Here is a 22,697-nt window from a genome sequence, read left to right on the forward strand (position 1 = left end):
AGTTGGCACTTTAACTATTTGATGTTAATTGCAGACACTTAAATAGGAAATTACTTTCTTTTTCTTTGTGCATCTGTCATCATTCCAATCAATGTTTATATCTCTAAGCAAGTAAAGTTCACAGTTAACATCAGAGACATTATCAAGCATTTCACCTAAGCATGTTAGATAGTCCATGTGTGCATCAGGAGGTCTATAACAGCATCTCACAAGCACTGGTCTCATATAAGGTACATGGACGTCTACCCATATAGCTTCAATGTCATCGCGTATGAAATTTTGTTTTAACTTACAAGGAATGTTGCTTTGCACAAAGATGGCCACACCACCACCAAATTTATTTTAACACGGGGTTTGGTAACAACAGCCCAGCATTATGTAATGTGTAACCCAATGGTGTTCTGTCCAATATTTATCCAGTAAAATAACCCAGCATTTTTACAGTGTGTTCTTGGATTCTCCTCTTCCTCTCTACTTTGGCTCTGCTGTTGTAGGGTAAAGACCATTAAACTACACAGCAAAGTGCCTTATGGTTTTTCACTTTATTTTGGTCTTCTTTATTTTGGCAGTTAAAGCTACTTTTTCTGTCATGTATGCAAAATTGACTTAAGTAGTAAATATGTAGTAAATATGTTAATACTTTATCTGCATTTATCATGCAGCCATTTCAGGTGTAATTAAAAGTAATTTTATTTTTTCCCCACTGTGCTAACATATTTTTATTGAAATTGTTTTGCCCTATTTCAGTTTACCAAGTCAAGATTTAGCGGGTCTCATATTGCTGCAGCGAAGCCCAACCTAAAGATGGCTAGAAGACCATCTCAGGCTACTGACCAACCTAGCTCAACAGCATTGTCCAGTCCTCCTATACCAAGCACCACTGTATGTATAGGCCACATTGCATAATTATTTTCTCAGTTTATTATTCCAGGAAACCATAATATAATGAAGTAAGAACAATACTATACATTACTATACAGTGCTTTATTTTAAATAGATTTACTATCACAAATTTGGTGTGGTCAGCAATATTTATTTTTTAAGAAATTGACACTCTTATTCAGCAATGCATTGCATGCACATTACATTTATCAAAAACAACAATTGTTTCATTTTAAAATATAAAAAATTGTAAGCCTAAAGGGTGTTTCAAGTGTAATATTTCTGTAAAGGCTAGGGACAGAAAAATTGACATTTCCGAAGAATGACCCAAAACTGAACACATACTACTGAACAGTGGTGTATTGTTACATCTAGGATGACATTAAATGATTGAACAGTTATATTTGATGTCTTTCTACTGTTGTAAAATATATTGCATTGCATGTTTGTACAGACACAAGACCCTGGAGTTCCAGTCTCCGTCCCCAGATCAACTGCCGATGTTACCAGTCCCACATCATCATGCAGCGTTGTCTCCGTATGTAGTTTAATATTCTGCTGGTCCAGTGGGCTTATTATGTTTGTATATTAACTGTCACACACAATGGGGCCAGCCAACTGACACGTTTGTAACAATTTTAAATTCTGAACACCTTTGCCACAAATGTATCCATTTGTCAGTATAATAGATACAGTAAAGGCTCACATGCCCAGAAATGATACATTTTATTATTTTTATATAATTACCTTTTTAATGACTAATTTAAAGTTACCACTTTGTACACTGTAAAAAGTTTCATGGGCTTTTCAACATTTGAGATATCAAATACACTGGACAAATGTTTACATAAGGCTTTCAACACAGAATAATAACAGAATTTCTAAAAAAAGATCCAAAGTTTACATAACCCTGATTCACTGTACAATGTTATTTAGTTTTTACGTTTTGTGATAGTTTAGATATTATAGTTTACATATACCTGCCTTTTAATTGTATGGTGTTGATGTCATTAGCATCGCTGCATGTTTTAATTTATTGAAGTAGTTGTGTATGAGTTTCTTAATTGTTCACAATGTAAGAATATTAATCTTAACATCATACAGTCACTGGTGAAAAGGAGTCAAATATGCATAAAATGCTGAATTGCAAAGATTCTTGTCAGAGTCATGTATCCAGTTTTTCCTTATTTTATGTTATTTGATTTAATCCTGTTTATTATCTTGTTAATTAGCTCCGCCTCTGTTCTCATTATTTTCAATCGTCCTCACCTGTGTCTTGTTTAATTTGATTATCTGTCCTGTGTATTTATTCTGTCTGTGATTCAATTCCTTTTCTCAAAAGAAGAAGAAGACGAAGAATTCCTTTTCTCATCTTAGTTGGTGTTAAATGTTGTTTTAGTGTGTTGTGTGCATCTGCTTGTCTGGTCATTGCTAATTTTGTAATTAAAGTTTTTTTCTTTATCCTCCTGCATACACAACTCTTGTAATTCTGCAGAAACTCGATGAATTAAATAGGTAGACACGGTAAACTAAGTTTTAATGACTACAGCTGAAAAATACTTTTAAGTGTGAAAATAATCCGTGTTTTATAGATGTTATTTAGATGAGCATTTTATTTAAGGGTCATCTTGGATAAAGCGTTATTTAACAAATTTAACTCTTTTTCCTCACAGAGTGCTCCTACCGCGCTGTTACAAGCACCAAGTGTACTACCGCTTCCTCGTTTGTGGTCGGAGACCTTGCCACCAGAGGATCACCGGTGGATTGCAAGCCGGCTTTTTAAAATGGGGTCCAGGGGAAAGCCGGAACTCCGTGACAACCTTCAGCTCTGGTATCACCCACCACAGCCTGCACTGACATACAATCAGGCTCCTGCTCCTGACAGATTTTTTTGTCATGCCCTTTTGCTGTGGATGCCGTATAAGCTGTGGAAGGTCAAGGTTCTCTGTCCCAATCCTGCCTGTGGACAGCATCAACTGACAGGAGGCGGTCTGCATAAAAGGGCACGGCAAGTTCATGACATTGACAGGATGTACAACATGGTCACAGAAACCCTCATCTGTAAGAAGTGTAAAGCTTCTCACGTGTCCTGGAGTCAGACTGTCCTGCAACAGCTGGATCTGGGTCATCGCTCTGAGTTTCGGGTCATCCTCACGCAGAAGTGAGTACACTTTAATTTCCTCAAGTTGTTAGCCCATCATCCCATATTTGCAGACACTTTAAATATTTTTATGTGGTGTAAATAATGTATCTGTGGATTTTGCTTTTTTTTAGGTATGCCTGTGATCTGAGAGTCATTAGACTCTTGCGTGAACGTGGCCTAGGCAACAGCCCCACGCGTGTTATTAAACAGCTGCGTGAGAACCACAGCGAGGAGTGGCTCCAGCGTCCGGCCCGGTACACCACCCAGTGCATGGACTTCATCAACCGCCCTGGGGTGTTGCCAATGCAGTTCCAGGAACCTCCTGAGCCTACAGTGTTGCCGAGCGTCAAGTGGCTTCTCACTGTGTACAGCCAAGACATCCTGACAAGTCTGGATGAAATCCATGCCAGGATAACATCCACACATGGCACAGTGTTGAAAATGGATTCAACTAAAAAGGTTAGCAGTTAAATTCTATGTATGCCATTGTCTGTTTTATCGCAAAAAGGTGCTTTATTTGTAATTTGCATGGTTGGTTTCAATACATTTGTAAAGCATGTTTCATATGTCTTTTGCAGATCACCAAGAAGCTGGCTGGGACAGCGAGGGGAACAGGAAACTGGCTCACCTCTGTTGGCAATGAGTTTGGTCAGGTGCTCATGAGTGTGTTGACAGCCCAGGAAGGAGCAGGACTGGACATGATGATAGATGGTCTTGTGAAAAGATACCAGCAGGCTGGTGTGGATCCACCTGCTGTGTTGTATGTTGACTGTGGGTGCTGCACTGAGGTGGGGGAAACCAAGCTGAAAACCAGGTTCAGAGGATGGCCAGATCTCTTAATAAGGCTGGACATCTGGCATTTCATGCGCAGGATTGCTGTGGGCTGTACAACTGATGCCCATCAGCTTTATCCTATATTCATGGCACGACTGTCTGCATGCATCTTTGAATGGGATGCTGCTGATGTTGCTGTGCTACGCAGAGCCAAGAAAGAGCTGCTGGTGTCCCAGGGTTGGCCTGTGCTGACAGATGAAGTTGTAAGTAAACATCTTACATTTACATTTACATTTAGTCATTTAGCAGACGCTTTTGTCCAAAGTGTTTACAAGTGAGGTAAACAATAGAAGCAATTATGGCAACATAAGACAGCAATACATAAGTGCACTGGAAATAGTCTCATCAAGTCCAACACAATATACATAGCCAAGGGTATGTTAGTAGTTTTTTTTTTTTTTTTTTTTAGTTTTTTTTTTTTTTAGATAAAGAGGAAGGTAGATAGAGAAAGAGATAAAGAGAAGGGTAACTAAATAAAGATAGTAAATCTGTAATTTAGGAAGTTAGGTAATGGTGGAAGAGATGGGTTTTTAGCCGAGTTTTAAAGACAGCTACAGTGTCAGCTGATCGTGTCACGACCGGCAGATCATTCCACAGTTGTGGGACAGTTCCTGAGAAGGTACGCGTTAGTGTTTTCTTCCCTTTTTGAGATGGTACCACAAGTCGTCGCTCGGTGGCAGAGCGCAGTGATCGAGAGGGTACATAAGGCTCTATAAGCAAGCGAAGGTAAGGGGGTGCTGACCCAGTGGTGGTTTTAAAGGCCAGGAGCAGAGCCTTAAATTTGATGCGGGCTGCTATAGGAAGCCAGTGTAACTTGACAAAGAGAGGAGTGACGTGCGCCCTCTTTGGCTCATTGAAGACCACTCTTGCCGCTGCGTTCTGAATCATCTGTAAGGGTTTGGTCGTGCAGGCTGGAAGTCCTGCCAGTAGCGCATTGCAGTAGTCCAGCCTGGACAGGACAAGAGCTTGGACCAGGACCTGCGTAGCATGCTCATCTAGGAAAGGTCTAATTTTCCTAATATTGTAGAGGATGAATCTACAAGAGCGAGCGGTGCTGGCAACATGCTCCGTGAAGCTAAGCCGATCATCAATGACCACTCCCAGGTTTTTGGCCGTCTTGGAAGGCGTGATGGTCGAGGAACCTAGCTGAATGGAAAAGTTGTGCTGAATCTTTGGTTCGGATGATATGACAAGCAGTTCTGTCTTCGCAAGGTTAAGCTGGAGATGGTGATCCTTCATCCAGAGTGAGATGTCCCTCAGGCATGCCGAGATGCGGGCAGAAACCGTAGGATCATCAGGGTGGAACGACAAGTGGAGTTGAGTGTCGTCTGCATAGCAGTGGTAGGAAAAGCCATGTTTCCGAATGACAGAGCCCAGGGATGTCATGTATATCGAAAAGAGCAGCGGTCCAAGCACAGAGCCTTGAGGGACCCCGGTATCTAGACGTTGGGGTTCGGAGACGTCACCTCTCCAGGATACCCGAAATGACCTATCTGAGAGGTACGACTTGAACCATAAAAGCGCTGTGTCAGTGACACCCATAGGCATGAGAGTCGACAGGAGGATGCGGTGATTGACGGTGTCAAAAGCTGCAGATAGATCCAGTAAGATCAGCACAGATGATTTGGAGGCTGCCCTTGCCTGCCTTAGGGCCTCAATGACTGATAGCAGCGCAGTCTCAGTGGAGTGACCACTTTTGAATCCAGACTGATTGCTATCCAGGAAGGTTATTTTGTGTGAAGAAAGTGGAGAGCTGGTTGAACACAATGCGTTCAAGAGTCTTGGAAATGAAGGGAAGAAGAGAAACTGGTCTGTAGTTCTCTAGCATAGCAGGATTGAGAGTGGGTTTCTTCAGCAACGGGGTTATCCGGGCCTCTTTAAATGCTACAGGGAAGGTGCCAGTGGAAAGGGATGAATTGATAATGTGAGTGAGAGCAGGGATAACAGACGGAGAGATGGCCTGGAGGAGATGGGTGGGTATGGGATCTAGCGGGCAGGTAGTCGGATGATTAGAAGCCAAGACCTTGGAAACATCTGCTTCGGATAGGAGAGAGAAGGAGGGAAGGGAGCATGTCTCAGGGATTTGAGAATGCGCAAGAAGCGGCGGCTCGGAGAACTGACTGCTAATAGTTTTCGTTTTCTTCACAAAGAAGGAAGCAAAATCATCAGCCGTTAGGTCGGATGAAGGTGGAGGGGCAGGAGGACAAAGCAGGGTAGAGAAGGTCTTGAAGAGAGTGTGAGAGTCAGGTGAGTTGTTAATCTTTGAATGGTAGTATAGGGTCTTTGCAGAGGAGACATCCTTGGAGAAGGAGGCAAGAAGAGACTGATAGAGGCAGAGATCAGAAGGATCATTCGATCTGCGCCACTTCCTCTCTGTAGCCCTGAGTGTGGAGCGATGCTCACGGAGAACCTCAGTTAGCCAAGGAGCAGAAGGTGTGACCCGGGCCGGTCCAGATGTCAGAGGGCATAATGTGTCTAAGCAGGATGTAAGAGTGGAACAAAGTGTGTCTGTGGCATTGTCAGTATCTAACAGAGAGAGTTGACTGGGAGCGGGCAGCGTGGAAACAATCGCAGAGGATAAGCGGGAGGGAGAGAGCGTGCGCAGGTTGCGCCTGAACGTGACCAATGGGGGATCGTATGTAGCGACAGGGGGAGTCAGGTCGAGGTCGAGAGTAATTAGGAAGTGATCAGATGTGTGAAGTGGGGTGACCTGGGTGTGGTAAGTGGAACAACAGCGTGTGTAGATAAGATCTAAAAGATTACCAGACCTGTGTGTTGGTGAAGTAGGGACTCGCTTGAGGTCAAACGACGCAGTCAGGGTGTTGAAGTCAGCTGCCTGTGGTTTCTCCAGGTGGATATTGAAGTCACCAAGTACTACTAAAGGAGTACCATCCTCAGGGAATGAAGACAGAAGTACGTCTAACTCCTCCAAGAAGTGTCCAAGTTGACCTGGGGGGCGATAGATAACTAAAAAATGCATTTTAGTAGGGTGGATGATGGTAACAATATGCGATTCGAAAGAGTTGCTGTCACATGAGGGGGTTTGCTGTTGGAATTTCCAGTCCTTTGGGATGAGCAGACCAGTTCCTCCACCCCTTCCTGTTGTGCGAGGACTGTGTGAGAAAGTGTAGTTGTTGGAGAGGGCAGCCGGAGTGGCCGTGTCCTCTGGTTTAATCCATGTCTCAGTAAGTGCTAAAACAGAAAGGCCAGAATGTGAGGCAATGGCAGTAATGAAATCTGCTTTGTTGACAGCAGATTGGCAGTTCCATAAGCCAATGGGAAGAGAGAGTGAGGCAATAGTGGAAGGTGGGAGAGTGCGGCGGTTATTAATATTTCTCCCACGGCGACGTGATACAACAGATTTACGAGTTGTAATGACAGTAGAGATTTGAAAGCACATAGTAAAATTATAAGAATAGGAAATGTACAAGAGAGGAAAAAGAGTGCTATATAGATAAATAGAAAAAGTTAGTACAAAAAGTGCAATACTTAAGTGCCCAGTCGGTGTCCCTGCTCGGTGGAGTCGCGCAGGTAGAGTCGATGGTCTTTACACTCTTCGGTCTTCACACGACGAGGGCTGCACGCGACCGCTGCCGCGGTGGACTGACTGTTTTTATAAGTGCTTCAAATGTGGGCTGAAACTCAGCAGGCCACGCCCGAAAACAATCAACAACACGTTAATGGCCGAAACTACTACTGTATTTACTGTAATACACTAAAGCACGCGAGGACACGCGAGAACAAACGCGGATTGCAGCACGTGAGACAAAGGTAAACAAGAGAGCGTTTCTTAGCAACGACACTGCGCTAAAACTTCACAAGTCTCAAATCAAATACACTTACACGTTTCTGTGGACTCCTGTTGATAACTGCTTCACCTGAAGACTGAACTGTTTACTGCTGTTTAAATACTCTCCTGGCGTTGGCCACGCCCGAAAACAATCAACAACACGTTAATGGCCGAAACTACTACTGTATTTACTGTAATACACTAAAGCACGCGAGGACACGCGAGAACAAACGCGGATTGCAGCACGTGAGACAAAGGTAAACAAGAGAGCGTTTCTTAGCAACGACACTGCACTAAAACTTCACAAGTCTCAAATCAAATACACTTACACGTTTCTGTGGACTCCTGTTGATAACTGCTTCACCTGAAGACTGAACTGTTTACTGCTGTTTAAATACTCTCCTGGCGTTGGCCACGCCCGAAAACAATCAACAACACGTTAATGGCCGAAACTACTACTGTATTTACTGTAATACACTAAAGCACGCGAGGACACGCGAGAACAAACGCGGATTGCAGCACGTGAGACAAAGGTAAACAAGAGAGCGTTTCTTAGCAACGACACTGCGCTAAAACTTCACAAGTCTCAAATCAAATACACTTACACGTTTCTGTGGACTCCTGTTGATAACTGCTTCACCTTTCCAAGCTTCATCTTTCCAAACAGGAGCTGGCTCTGCATTGTCGGAGGAGGACCCGTGGAGAGGAGACTACCATTCTTCTCCTTGAGCGGCTGCTAACAGAGCTCATGACCAGCAATGGCAGTGACTCTATGGGTGTTCCTCTTCTGGACAGAGAAAGGATGGAGCACATCTGGACTGTCCAGAAGAAGCATGTCAAATGCATCCAGGACCCACCCGGTGTAGCCCTCTATACTGAGACTGGGACCTTAACCAAGGGAGGTGTGCTTCTGAAGACATACCGATGTGCCAGAGGATCCACATCTCTAGAGTCCTTTCATTTACATTTAAACCGTTTTATCCCAGGTATGTGTCTGTGACAAATACTTTGCATTTGTAAAAACAAACCATCACATGCCTTTGTGTGTTTCTTTAATACCATCTAAACACTATTGTCTCTTTACAGGTACCAGTGCCAACAGTCTTAACTTTCAGATTTATCTGCTGGAGGGACTAAACCGGTGGAATCAGGACCGGGAGGCTGCTTCCTTGTCATCAGGACCATCAGCTTTGTGCAGCTACACGGGAGAACTTGTTTACTGCGTAAACAGGAATTATGAAAAGCTGTTTGGCAAGAAAGTGGTCCCCACATTTCATCCACCTGCATGTTACACTGGTAAGAGAATTTGTTTTTGTTAATAAACCTGCAGTTTGTGAGTCTTATTTTTTTATATAATTAACTCTCATTTGTATTTAATTCCCTTTTATTTGTTTATTTAGGTGAACTTATTGGAGTGCAGTATTTATTCCAGCAGACTGGTCGGGCACTGCAGGACATGAACCCAGACTCCGAGCAGACGGCAGAGCTTATAGAGGAACTTGATGTGGAGGAGAGGAAGGAAGATGAAGGGTTCTTTGACATCAATGAGGATCACACAATAAGAGATCCACAGGCTGTTCTGTCACCGCCCTCCACCATGACAACGAGTCCCTCTACCTTGGTTGCAAGCAGTGCCACATCTATCCAGGCCTCCATATGTACTTCACCGGTTCTTCTGACACGTGACCCCTCACAGTCTCCAACTGCTCTCTCACCTGTTCACGTGGAGCCTGGAGATACAGGTCAGGATGATGATGAAACGGTAAGTGTCACTTGTATGCGTTTCAATTTAACTTGAATATTTCAAACGGTGTTTGCAAATATCTGCTTCAGTGCATTTCAGATATTTTGAACTTAAGAGTAATTAGTTAATTAACAGAAAATGTGAATATCAAACAAAATATTTAGTGTAATTTGTTTTTAATAGGCTGTTGACTCCCAGAACGTGCCAGGATAACAGCATGTGGACAGGCTGTCAGAATATCTGGTCGAGCTTCGGAAATGCACAGCCCTCAGCCTGACTAACCAGGAAGCGGAAACAATTATTGGACTTTGGCAAAACCTGGATGCCTTTGACAAGCGGCGGGTGGTGTATCGACCTCGATTTAAGAAGAGACTGCTGACTGGACGCTTCAGAACACCAAAGACGCCCACTCGCACCCCTGGAGTAGAGAGCACCACCAGATGCGTGCTGGGTGCAAGCAGCGCACCTGCTCAGTGGCCTGACTGTTGCCGTCTGGTGGAAACCATTTTCATCAGGCTATGCGTAATCCACCTTGCCCCCAAAAGAAAAGGCGGGAAAACTTATTCAAGATGGTCTTTGATCCTAGAAGACTATCGCAAGATAAGGCAGCTTGTGTTTGGCAATGGCTTGGTGATAAACGAAACTTCATTGCAGCTGGTGGAGGTTAACCAGAACACCCTGATTGACTGGTACAATGAAAGAAAGATAGACCAGCAAGTGACACTGCTAGTTCGAGGCCTTGATTTGCCTCATCCCATCCCTGAAGCTCAGGAGCCTCTTCTGGATGCCAAACGGCTACGAACTGAGCTGCAACAACCAATGCAGCTGCACCAGTACAAGCTACCAGATAGCACAACAGGACAGGCAAAGCAAAGAGTAATATCTATTAGGCAGCCCCCTCTCAGACCCAAAACCCCAGCAGCACCTGGAGCATCACTGCAAATGGTGTCAACAGGTTTCCAAAGTGTGCCGTTGCTCCAGTTTGTGCCAATGGTGCAGGGAATGCCAATGGTGCAGGGCATGCCGGTAGTTCATGGTGTGCAAATGGTGCAGGGCATGCCAGTTTTACAGCCAGCAGTTGTCCAAGGCACCACCTCACAGCCAGCTCCACCAGGTCCTAGTCAAGGAGCTATGCCCAAGAGACCCTACAAGCGAACAGTAGAGGCGAACACTTGCAAGAAGTGTGGCCAATTTAAGACTGCTGGAACTGGGCATAGCCAATACAGGGGCAAGGTGTACTGTCCCCAGACTGAGACTGTGTCCAAAGAAGTGTGGTTGGAGAACATGCGTAGAATCTCCAACTAATGTATGCAGTTTTATCTTGGTAAAGTTGACCGTTCTTAATATTTGATTGTTACAGTACTTTTAGTTGGTATTAAGTGTTTTTAATATTGTATTTAACTTTTTTGTTTGTGTTCTCTTATTTACAATTTAATATTCATTACTGTTCTTTTAACATTTGTAAACCCACTTAAAACATTGTCAAGTGAAGACTTTGACTTGGTTGGCATGCGATACTTTGCACACAATATAACACTTGCTTGTACAAAGGATTATTGGTGTATCTGATTGTTCTCACAACATAACAATTACCATAGAAATGTCTATTTAAAGTATTTATTTAGAATTTATTTAGTGTGTGTGTGTGTGTGTGTGTGTGTGTGTTTTAAATTCATTTCAAGTTTCTTCTCACTTTTGTAAATAAAAACACATTGTGGTTGTACTTTTGATTTTGTGTCATTACTCTTAGTAAAGGCAATATAACAGTGCTTTTATACTTGTAACAAACATTACTACTAACAATTATGGTTACATCTGAATCTGCAAGTGTCTGGTTTAAATATATATATATATATATATATATATATATATATATATATATATATATATATATATATATATATATATATATATATATATTTTAACAAAATACGGAATCCAGTATAACATATCAACAATTCATACTACAACAGAATAATAATTACAAATACTACCACTAAATAATAACAACAGAATTGGCACGGTGCATAAATTTTATTAATTCATATACCATAAAGAAAATTAGTACATGTGTATTCCATAAACAACTAACATTTATGGTTACAGTTACATCTGAATCTGCAAGTGTCTGGCTTAGTGTATATATATTTAACAAAATACTGAATTAGTATAACATATCAACAACAATTTATACTACAACAGAATAATTACAAATACTACCACTAAATGATAACAACAGAATTGGCACGGTGCATAAATACATTTTATTTATTCAAATACCATAACGAAATTAATACATGTGTATTCCATAAACAACGCAACTGCATGCGTTCAAGAATTTGATAAAAATAAAATATCACAAAATATTACAGAAAAGTGCCTTTGGCTGGATTCGAACCGAGTCTTTGGCGCGTACCTGCAATAGGAAACAATGTATTTAAAATAGGTCATTTCCGTCACGTAAACTGTATAAACAATCAGACAGAAGAAAGATCTGTCACCAAACATCCGATTTCGCCTCTCTTCCTTCTTGTTTTCTCTTTCGCTTTTTCCCTTTCTCTTTTTCTTTCTTCCCCCTTTTCCCCCCTTCTTCCCCGTCTTTGTTGGACTATTGTTCCCCAGCTTGGGCGCAGCGCCTTAGACCGCTCGGCCATCCTGACGACCGCAGCTGTCACGAGCGAGTCGTTTTTGCTCCTCGGCAAATGTGTCGGTATAACTTTTGGAACGACTCACGGTTTTATTTCCTTCATGTAGCTCATCTTTAATTCTTATTTATTTCTTCACAACCGCCTTGAAATGGTGATGAATGTGGATTTCTCGAAATGAGGAACAATGTGCCCGAAGCCTTTCATTTGCCAAAAGCACACAGCCGGTCTACATTTGCCCTGTAACGGATGCCTGTCAAAGTGGTTTTGCATACAACGATCCGTTCCCCCTTTCTCATACTGTATTAGAACTGGGTCACAAAAAGGAATAGCCATTCCCGTTCTACATGAACCCGCAATGAAAATACTTGCTCTCATCACAAGTGCGCCACAATGTCTCAGACGAAAGACCTAAATGATGAACACCTTTCTTCCCAGAACTGTTGACAACCAACTGGACGAGAGCCAAATGCAACGGGACATCGATGGAAATCGACTAACGACACATGGCCCAAGCCAAAGTTCTGACCACCAGGAGCTAACCAACATCGTTCTCTTCTTTGCCCACACCCTCATGAGCCTGAGACAGGAGGTGAACGAACTAAAGCTACAAGCCGCTGAGTCTGAAGAGGAACTGACACAAAGCTGCATAGCACAGCTAGAGAATGAGGCCCAGGTCAGACAGAAGGAGTCTGATAAAATTGAGTTACAGGAGGAAGTCAACAGACTTCAGAAAACGCTAACAGCTGCTGAACACAGAGAGCAGCTGGGGAAAGCAGCCAGAGAGAACCTGAAAAAGGAACTTTGTAACACAAAGACACTGTTAAAAACAGCCCATTCTGAACTTTTAGATAAAGACGCTAGAGTGGTCAGGGCCTGTGAAGGCCATCTAAAAGCATCCAGAGCTGAAACTAAGGCTCTGACACAGCAGCTGGACAACACAAGAGACAACCTTGAAATGGTCCAAACAGAGCTAAAACACTCTTACATGCTGCACAGAGAACTACAGGGGGTGAGTCATCTCCCTCTGTCACACCATATCAGCAGAGCAAACTCCCCCAGCCAGGTACAGAGTTACAACGGGGGGAGGCAGAGCCCTCTGGTTGACACTTCACAAGCCAGTCTCCTAAAAAACGTCTGCAACCACAGAAGGGAAAAGACTTTTCCAGAACCCTGATACTGCACACGCAGTGACCCTTAAAGACCTCCACAGACTGGCTAGAACTATTGATCACTTCACACCGAACACTGCAGGAAGCCATGATGTCCACGCCTACCTGCGTGACATTGACTTCCACCTGCAAATGATGGTGAATGTGACCACCCATGAGAGACTGTACCTGCTCTGGATAACATCCAGTCCAGAAGTAAGGAGCTTTGTGGACCGACAGCCAGAGGCTGTCAAATTGGACTATCAGCAGATGAATCAAGCCCTCATTAAAGAATCCTCAGATCCAGAATCTGAATATGGACTGATAGCTGCCCTGGACATCAAACAGGGTCGGCATGAAACTCCAAAAGCATACATTAACCGACTCCGATATGCTTATTTTGGTGCTCGCAATGAACCTGAGATGGAGGAGGACATCAGCTTCAAGAGCCTCTTCCTTAGAAATCTACACCCTATTGTGAGACATCATTTAGGGATCATGGCCTAAATGAAATGACTATTCGTCAGCTGTGTGACCTGACACAGAAGGCCTTTAACAAGCACCAGGCCTCCGCAAAAGGAAAGGCCCTAAAGACACCATCCGTTCTCAACTGTAACATCCAAACTCTGGCAGCAGAAGGCCCACATTGTCACTACAACTCAATGTCCTTCAGTGACAAGTTACAAGACCTTCAAGCCATCAGAGAACAGAACTGTCACAATGGTTGATCCAGATACAAGACCAACCGCTAGGAGAAACCATCTACCAAACTTCCAGGGAAAACACAATGGAAACAGAGCTGGCAATTCAACAGTCAACAACAGCATCATCCATCCCATAATTCTTTAAACAGGTGCACATCTGAGATTTCGCAAGAAGAACAGGAACCATCTGCACCTGAGTTACAGGAGCTGCTGGCATTAGCAAGAGAGCTCCTTACCCAAGTCTCACCTAGCATCTGACTGTCCTAACACCTGCTGTACCCGCACGCTGAACCAAAAGCATTGGAACAGCCACAGTACCATCTAGAGACAACATCTGCTTTCACAAGACCACCACTCTAAGAAGCACCAATTGCCACAAGTCAATCACAATCTACTGGCATTGTGTGCTGGATGCATGTCTGATCTTCATGCATGTTTTCCATCGCTCGTTGTTGTCTACAGGTCAGACAACAATGTGCGAACGGGAGGATATGTAACAACTGAGCCAGATCAGACACACAATAACTTCTTATTGATATAGATCACCAAGAAGCTGGCTGGGACAGCGAGGGGAACAGGACTCTGGCTCATCTCTGTTGGCAATGAGTTTGGTCAGGTGCTCATGAGTGTGTTGACAGCCCAGGAAGGAGCAGGACTGGACATGATGATAGATGGTCTGGTGAAAAGTTACCAGCAGGCTGGTGTAGATCCACCTGCCGTGTTGTATGTTGACTGTGGGTGCTGCACTGAGGTGGAAGAAACCAAGCTGAAAGCATGACTGTCTGCATGCATCTTTGAATGGGATGCTGCTGATGTTGCTGTGCTACGCAAAGCCAAGAAAGAGCTCCTGGTGTCACAGGGTTGGCCTGTGCTGACAGATGAAGTTGTCAGTAAACATCTTTCCAAACAGGGGCTGGCTCTGCATTGTCGGAGGAGGACCCGTGGAGAGGAGACTACCATTATTCTCCTTGAGCGGCTGCTAAAAGGGGTCATGACCAGCAATGGCAGTGACTCTATGGGTGTTCCTCTTCTGGACAGAGAAAGGATGGAGCACATCTGGAGTGTCCAGAAGAAGCATGTCAAATGCATCCAGGGCCCCCCCGGTGTAGCCCTCTATACTGAGACGGGGACCTTAACCAAGGGAGTTGTGCTTCTGAAGACATACCGATGTGCCAGAGGATCCACATCTCTAGAGTCCTTTCATTTACATTTAAACCGTTTTATCCCAGGTATGTGTCTGTTACAAATACTTTGCATTTGTAAAAACAAACCATCACGTGCCTTTGTGTGTTTCTCTAATACCATCTAAACACTTTTGTCTCTTTACAGGTACCAGTGCCAACACTCTTAACTTTCAGATTTATCTTCTGGAAGGACTAAACAGGTGGAATCAGGACTGGGAGGCTGCTTCCTTGTCATCAGAACCATCAGCTTTGTGCAGCTACACGGGAGAACTTGTTTACTGCGTAAACAGGAATTATGAAAAGCTGTTTGGTAGGAAAGTGGTCCCCATATTTCATCCACCTGCATGTTACACTGGGTAAGAGAATTTGTTTTTGTTAATGAACCTGCAGTGTGTTAATCTTATTTTTCTATATAATTAACTCTTTGTATTTAATTTCCTTTCATTGGTTTATTTAGGTGAACTTATTGGAGTGCAGTATTTATTCCAGCCCAGATAGCAGATGGACTCGGCCCGAATGTGGCCTCATGATGGCACTGCTGGCGTGCTGCCGGCAACGGCATGCAACATGTCAGCCAAGTATGGGCCAGGTGTGGCAATGATGGCACTGAATCCATGATGGCAGATAACATTTGGGCCAGTTGTGGGTGGGAGGTATGTGGCCCAGATCAGTGGAGTGATTCTGGCCCAGATCAGTCTAGTGATTGTAAGCCACATTTGAAATACTGTGATTTATAATAAATAATTATAAGAATTGAAGGATTTTCAGAATCTTAATCTTAGTGTTAATTTAACCTTTATTAAATAAAATGTTAGTTTTGTATTAAAAGAAGCTAATATATTTGGACATATTTGTCTACATTTTAATCACATAAACATGCCTTCAGATTATGGGTCAAGATTTTTTTGTTCAAATGACCCTGAACTTCCAGAAGATTTTTTTTCTGAATTAAAAATTTTTGATAACGTTGCTTTGAGAAGCACCATGGATCAATTCGATTTAAACTTGCTTTTGCCCGATTTTCATTGTAGCAGGAGTTTATCCCTGCTAAAGATTTCTGACTTCAATGACTAAGTAAAACTATCCTTGTGTACAATCAGATTTTAGATACTGTAGAAAAACACGATATGTTTCACTGTGCTTTTGCCTGCCGAAGTGTTAAAAAAGATCAAATCGTTGTGCCAGTTAACCTTCGCGTTACGTTAAGGATGCGCAGTTTATTTATGCAGTGCAACAAGAACGTACACCCAGATGACATCAAAGTACTGCGGTATTTTAACGTCATCCGTTTGTCAGTTACTCCAATGCAGTATCACGTCTAACACTTTGTCAAACATGATTGAGATGGCCAATCAAATAAAAAAAGGCAAGTGCCACTGGCCAATCACATAACAGATGACGAGCTTTCCTGTTAACGCAAGCCGAGCGGCGGCCAATCAAATTAACCAATAGGCCGGGTTAACCCAGGAGCAGCAGTTACGCCGCGTCAATCAATCATAACGGACACAGATTTCAAAGGCAGAAGGATGAAAGATAACCAGTAAGTACCTGAACTTAAATATTTAAACCTTTTCAATCATAAAACGCTTAGGTTACTCACGTAACCCCGGTTCCCTGAAATAACGGGAACGAAGCATTGCGTCAGTTAGCTGACGCTATGGGGGAAACTCCTGTTTACTCCGTGACTGAAGCCTATTGGTTAACGTCTGTACAAAGTACAGACCAATGACGTTTGAACCCGCGCGCGGGAGGAACGCGTCCCTATATAAGCGCGGTTCAATCGTCAGGAGCTCATTATTTATTCGACTGAAGCGCGCAGCCGAATAACACTCGCTGCGTAGACGTTTGTAGCACGGCAAGAGACGCAATGCTTCGTTCCCGTTATTTCAGGGAACCGGGGTTACGTGAGTAACCTAAGCGTTCCCTTTCAATACGGTTCACTTCGCATTGCGTCAGTTAGCTGACGCTATGGGGGAACGTAATCCCATCACGCCGTGCATACACAACGTACTGAAGTGCCTTAACGGAGAGACACTGCGTGTGGCCCTATACCCGGCATATTCACAGCTTTAAAAGCAAATGTGTAAGCACCATATAAATTGTTCACGCGCACACGGTGGGGTTTTAAACGCACCGGGGGCACATAACATAGCACAAGACGGCGAGGTACCGAGCGCGCCGCGGCTGTGCGAGATAAGTAAATTCAGAGTCACGTTGGTGAGCTCGCTGAGCGCACCGTGGTGTACACATAAAACGCATGAGCGTGCATGATTGAGCCGAGAGAACCTGCGCAGGGCAGGGACGTCTAAGCTGTACAATCTGACAACGTAGACGGCAAAGACCAGCCGGCCGCGTAGCAGATATCAAATATAGTTATAGATACCCCTGTAGACCAAGTTCATGAAGAAGCCAAACTCGCACAGAGTGGGCTCTATATAGGACATAGCTCATAGAGGGGCGTGAGCCAGTGCGATGGTTTCAACGATCCATCTAAATAACCACTGTTAGCAACAGACATACGTAGTGAGTGATCTGCGAAGCTCACGAACGGCCGATCTGACTATAATATGCGGCAGAACGGTTCGTAGCGTGGGATTATACAGATACCACAATAGTGTGAACCCAGGTGCACCCTCGAGCGCATCGGGATGCATATAGGTAGTATTATAGTGCACAGATCGGTGAGCTTTCCAAGCGCGCCGTAAATGTGTATTGACTATAAATTGCACGGGCACAGGTGAACACTTGAATACATCGTGAATGCATATAGATGAATCAGAGTGTTATAATGCACAGGCCGGCAAGATTCTCGAGCGCGCCGTCATGTGTTCTGATAATAAATTGTGCGCACACGGGTGAACTCTTCAGTGCACCGTGAATGCGTATAGATAAATCAGTGCACAGAACGCACCGTGAATGTGTACAGATATGATTGATGAACGTAACGGTGGGCACCCAACGCACCGTGAACGTACACAGATGAACAACAATGTATGTGTCACAAATAGAGTTGTGACGTTCGCGAACGAACCGATTCTTTTGAACGGCTCACAAACATGAACGATGGGAGCCGAGTCGCGGCTGGAGGGGAGCCGTTCTTTCTGTCGTTCTTTTTTCCTATGCGTGTTTCACACAGATGCACACAAATTAGCTCCTCCGCGAGACAGAACAGTTATAGGGGGAGGGGCGCACCCAGCGGAGGGGTTGTTCATTAAAGACTTGAAGGGGCTGATGTCCTATTTGCAAAGTTTACATTAGTAATAGTAGTAATATTGGACTGTATGTAGACATTTCCATTTTATTTATTCTAAATTGTGGAAGTGTTTGTAGTAAAAGCTATTTTGCACAGAAATTCATTGCAGCAGGCTTTGTTTTGATATTTATTTGTGAGAAGGTATTGTATGAATAACATAAGACAACGTAGCTTTACACTTTGTACTAAAGATAAATCCAAAATAGTGATGTCACTGTCTAATGTTGTGAAACCCTATGGAATATAGTCTTCACACGACAAATGAGGTAATGATCAATATTTCAGAATAATTCAAACTCAGATATTGGTGTGTGATATCTGAGTTTTAATGATTTGACTACAAATCTAACCTCATCATTCCTCCCAGTGATTATTTACAGTTTTACAGGATAAACTGAGATGCCCCCAAGCTGGCTTCTTAAAACTGACTAAATATTTAAAAAGAGCCAAATGAGCCGTTCTTTTGAACGGCTCTTTGAAAGGAACAGATCGCCAAGATCCGGATCCCCTGAAAGAGCCATAAATCCCATCACTAGTCACAAAGCATAACACAGCTGTGTATACAGGTGAGCCTTCCCAAGCGCATCTTATTGTATACCAAAATGTTATAGCGTGTACATGTGAGCTTCTCTAAGCGCACGGTGGACGCATATAATTAAAAACCATATCGTGCATACAGGTGAGCTAATGGGCACACCTTTAATGCAACAAACCTCAGTAGTGCGCGAAGCAGGGATGTCGAAGCTGTAAACTGACAACGTGGACGGCGGAGACCAGCCGGCCGTGTCACAATTGTCAAATGAGAAACCTCTAAGACCATGCCCATGCTCTAAGACAAGTGAGCATAATTGTCACGGGAGGTGATAACGTCAACGATCCATAAATAGCCTGTATTGACAGGTGCTCTAGTGAGTGATCTGTGACGCAGATGAACAGCTGATCGTCTGATGTACGTCAGACGTATGTGTCATACAGGACCTTGGACAGTTCCAGAGCGCTGTGCCTCGGGCACCGTCCGCATCTGAGAAATGACAGGCTTATGAATAAAGTGAATGGCCAGCCGTAAAAGCATGGTTCGCTGTTACCGCCGCCGTCCGCATCTGAGAGATGACAGGCTTGTGAATTAAATGAATGGTCGGTCGTAAAAGCGTGGTTCGCTGTTATCACGGCCACATAGATATAGGTAGGGGAGAGAGCCTCCGTGCCTCTGTAGTGAGGAGAAAAGTGTTCCACCGGCGATTCGCGGGGGGTTTTGACTTTCAAATGTCACTAGACAGAATGGATCAGACTTTGCATAAGGACGCCTCGTGAAAGGGGTCCTAGCAGCTTGTGTCAATGTGTCATAAGGCACGTAATGTAGGTCGTGTCCCACGGATGCCATCTCCGCACGCCCATCGTAATGGGTTAATATTGGAAGTTTAAGCATGAGATGCGTATCACTCTGATTGAACATAGCTTATAAAGCGATGCAATGAGTTTATAAAGGAGATGACTCGTCAGCTTGTTCAGGGGGCGAGATCTCAGTCTGGTTTGGTAAATAATGAAACCACCGTAGATTGCCCGACCGCATTATCACAATAACACGGTCGAGAGTGCTGCAGTGCTAAATCATCCTCTTAATGTACCGTATGCACAGTACAAGGTGATTTATATGAGACAAACGGCGTTCCACGCGCCGAAGGCTGATTGCCGTCGTAAAGCGTGTTCAACCCACAGCAAATGCTGGGCTAGCTCGTATGACAGCACTTCATGCAGCCGTGTGTAACTTAAGCAAGCTTCCCGGCCGTCAGCTCGGGGCGGGACCTTTGCTTAGTCAAACTGAAGTGGACTTATGAACAGAATGCCACGATATTCAGCTTTCTGAGGCTCGTTAGAGGGGTACGTGTGCCCGTCTTAAACGAGATGCCGCGCGCGTCTGACTGTGCGCGCGCTTTAAGCTTTGAAACTTATTGTGGCGGGTAGCAAGCTCACTTGAGGTTGATATTACCCTTAATATCTCCGAGTATTGGAGCGGAGGTGTGAGCGTCTTTGGATCCGCTAATATAATTCAGCTATATGGCCGAAAAACGTCAAAAACCGCTTGGCTGTAAGCCTTTGAGTGGCCGTCCGGAGAGGGCGCGATTCAAACGCTTGGAGCCATGCAAAAGTCTGAGGCTGTCCTTCCTCTAGGAAGAGAGAATAACAGCCGTAAGACCGTGCTCGTTTGCGCCATCAGCATCGTAGCGGAGAAACTGAGGTGGGCTGCGAGCGAATTTGGCAGAAAGGTGTTAGAGACACCGTACAGTCGTGGGGTGTCAATACACAGTATATGGCCAAACCGGGGTTTTTTTCGGCAAGCGTCAATAGAATTATGGACAGCGGGCCGTGTGTGCGTATTACTGGTTGCTTGTCAGTAAGGCGATAAAGTGTTTAGAGACACCGTACAACCGTGGGTGTCAATACACAGTATAGTAAGCACGGAAATTACTCTTTTTAGAGGAATTAAATACCGTTCGCCACTATAGTGAGGTCGCATAGCCGACAGTATTACACAGTATGTTTGGATAAACAGCACACAGAAAACATTTCAGGGCAGTCCAGCCGAGGCGCGACATAACCCCTTTTCTCCCAGACAGTTTCGTTCTCTGTTGATGCAGCTGTGCTGCGGAGACCAGAGCTCAGCCGTTCAGGTGCACAAGCCTCAGTAGTGACGGTGACCAAACGGCTCACGGAGCAGGGTAGTATGTCTAGGTGGTTTAATGTCAGACTGAACCCATCGCAGAGAGGAAGTCTGCCGTGAGGCCCGCGGTTTTGCCGTTTATTAAAAGGGCAGAAAAACCGGGTATATATATAAGAATGTACCAATATTCAGCGCACTGATATAGGACGGGACTGAATAAAGGGAGGTATTCGGGCCTCAGTATATTATAAACAAATTCGTTCTGCCTCTGATTCCGTCTAAACCAGAGAGAAATTACCAGGCAGACGAAGAATGAGCTATCTGAAGTGAGATCGGCTCAGGCCAGTAAAGCTCTATAATAAGTGTTTTAGCGCTCCAATAGAGGCGTGTCCGCCTTATCGAGCAGACGAATGAGATCGTGCTGCTCCAGGAGGGGAGGGGCATGAAGCTCTCTTATAATGAGTGTTCTTGGTGCGCCAATAGCGGCGAATCGGCCCTATCGAGCAGACGAATGAGATTGCGCCGCTCCAGGAGGGGAGGGGCATGAAGCTCTGTAATCGTTGAACACTGAACAGCTGCATTTAGAGGCAGCGAGCCGTAATACCGCGTGCTAGCTAAGCCGTTATGAGACCTCACCACTGTGGGGAAAGGAGCGAGGGACTCCGCGAGCGTGGAGCACGAGTGGCTGTGCTATGACAGAGACAGGGGCAGACCGCCCGTGTTTGCTTGTCGTATGCATCTATCCAGGTCTACGGTTCCCCGCTTGTTCATCTCAACAAGAGAGGAACGGCAGAGGGGAGCAGCAACACAGACAGAACAGCCATGCGTCGTGACGGTATCACCCGATGCACTCGGGGGATTAATATATGTGCCAGAGATCTCGCCACTGAATTTGAGAGGAGCGAAGGGACTCTGTAAGCATGAACGGTTGCGGTGTGACAGAACACAGGGGGGGTTAGTCCGTGTGTGCTTGTCTATGCATCCATCTAGTCTCATGGCTCGCCGTGTGTTCATCCCGGCGAGAGAGGAACAGCAGGGGGAGCACGAAACATGGATAAGACAACCAAAGCATAAGCGCAGTCCCGGCGTGGGAGGTGCCAGACCGGTAACGCGCTCGGAGGAAATTCATAGCAGAGAGGCTCACCGAGCCGCTGTGCTGGACGCTATTACAACAGCGCCTGCTCTTTTAGCTTATAGCTTTATATTAAAAATATTGATCTTACCGGGCGGCCGCAGGGGAGACCTCGTCAGGCGTGTGTCCGCTGCACAGGGCTCGTACCACGGCAAGCGAAGGCTATCTTCGGTTCTCGGCCGGAAAGCGGCAGGGGAAGACGCTAGACCTGGACTCTGCTATCTTCGGTTCTCAGCCGGAAAACGGCAGGGGAAGACGCTAGGCCTGGACTCCGCTGCAGGGCTTTTGTCAACGGCGAGGTAAGGCTTCTTCTTTTTCTTCGGAGCAGCGAGAGTTTCGCGCTGAAGGAGAAAATAATGAGCTCCTGACGATTGAACCGCGCTTATATAGGGACGCGTTCCTCCCGCGCGCGGGTTCAAACGTCATTGGTCTGTACTTTGTACAGACGTTAACCAATAGGCTTCAGTCACGGAGTAAACAGGAGTTTCCCCCATAGCGTCTGCTAACTGACGCAATGCGAAGTGAACCGTATTGAAAGGGAAATGTTTTTGTTTAAATGTCTAACAAACGTATAAA

General features: G+C 44.6%; 1 protein-coding gene across 1 annotated transcript; it reads left to right on the forward strand.

Annotated features, from left to right (window-relative positions):
* The first annotated feature begins 1,242 nt into the window (after nucleotides 1-1,242).
* LOC141280009 (uncharacterized) lies at nucleotides 1,243-10,698 on the forward strand. Its single transcript, XM_073811702.1, has 8 exons — nucleotides 1,243-1,420; nucleotides 2,556-3,043; nucleotides 3,157-3,484; nucleotides 3,604-4,062; nucleotides 8,299-8,635; nucleotides 8,736-8,945; nucleotides 9,050-9,411; nucleotides 9,610-10,698. The coding sequence occupies exons 1-8, from the start codon at nucleotides 1,325-1,327 to the stop codon at nucleotides 10,696-10,698; spliced, it is 3,369 nt and encodes a 1,122-aa protein (XP_073667803.1). The 5' UTR covers nucleotides 1,243-1,324.
* The last annotated feature ends 11,999 nt before the right edge of the window (nucleotides 10,699-22,697 follow it).

The sequence above is a fragment of the Paramisgurnus dabryanus genome, chromosome 13 (assembly GCF_030506205.2).
Source record: "Paramisgurnus dabryanus chromosome 13, PD_genome_1.1, whole genome shotgun sequence".
NCBI lineage: Eukaryota > Metazoa > Chordata > Actinopteri > Cypriniformes > Cobitidae > Paramisgurnus > Paramisgurnus dabryanus.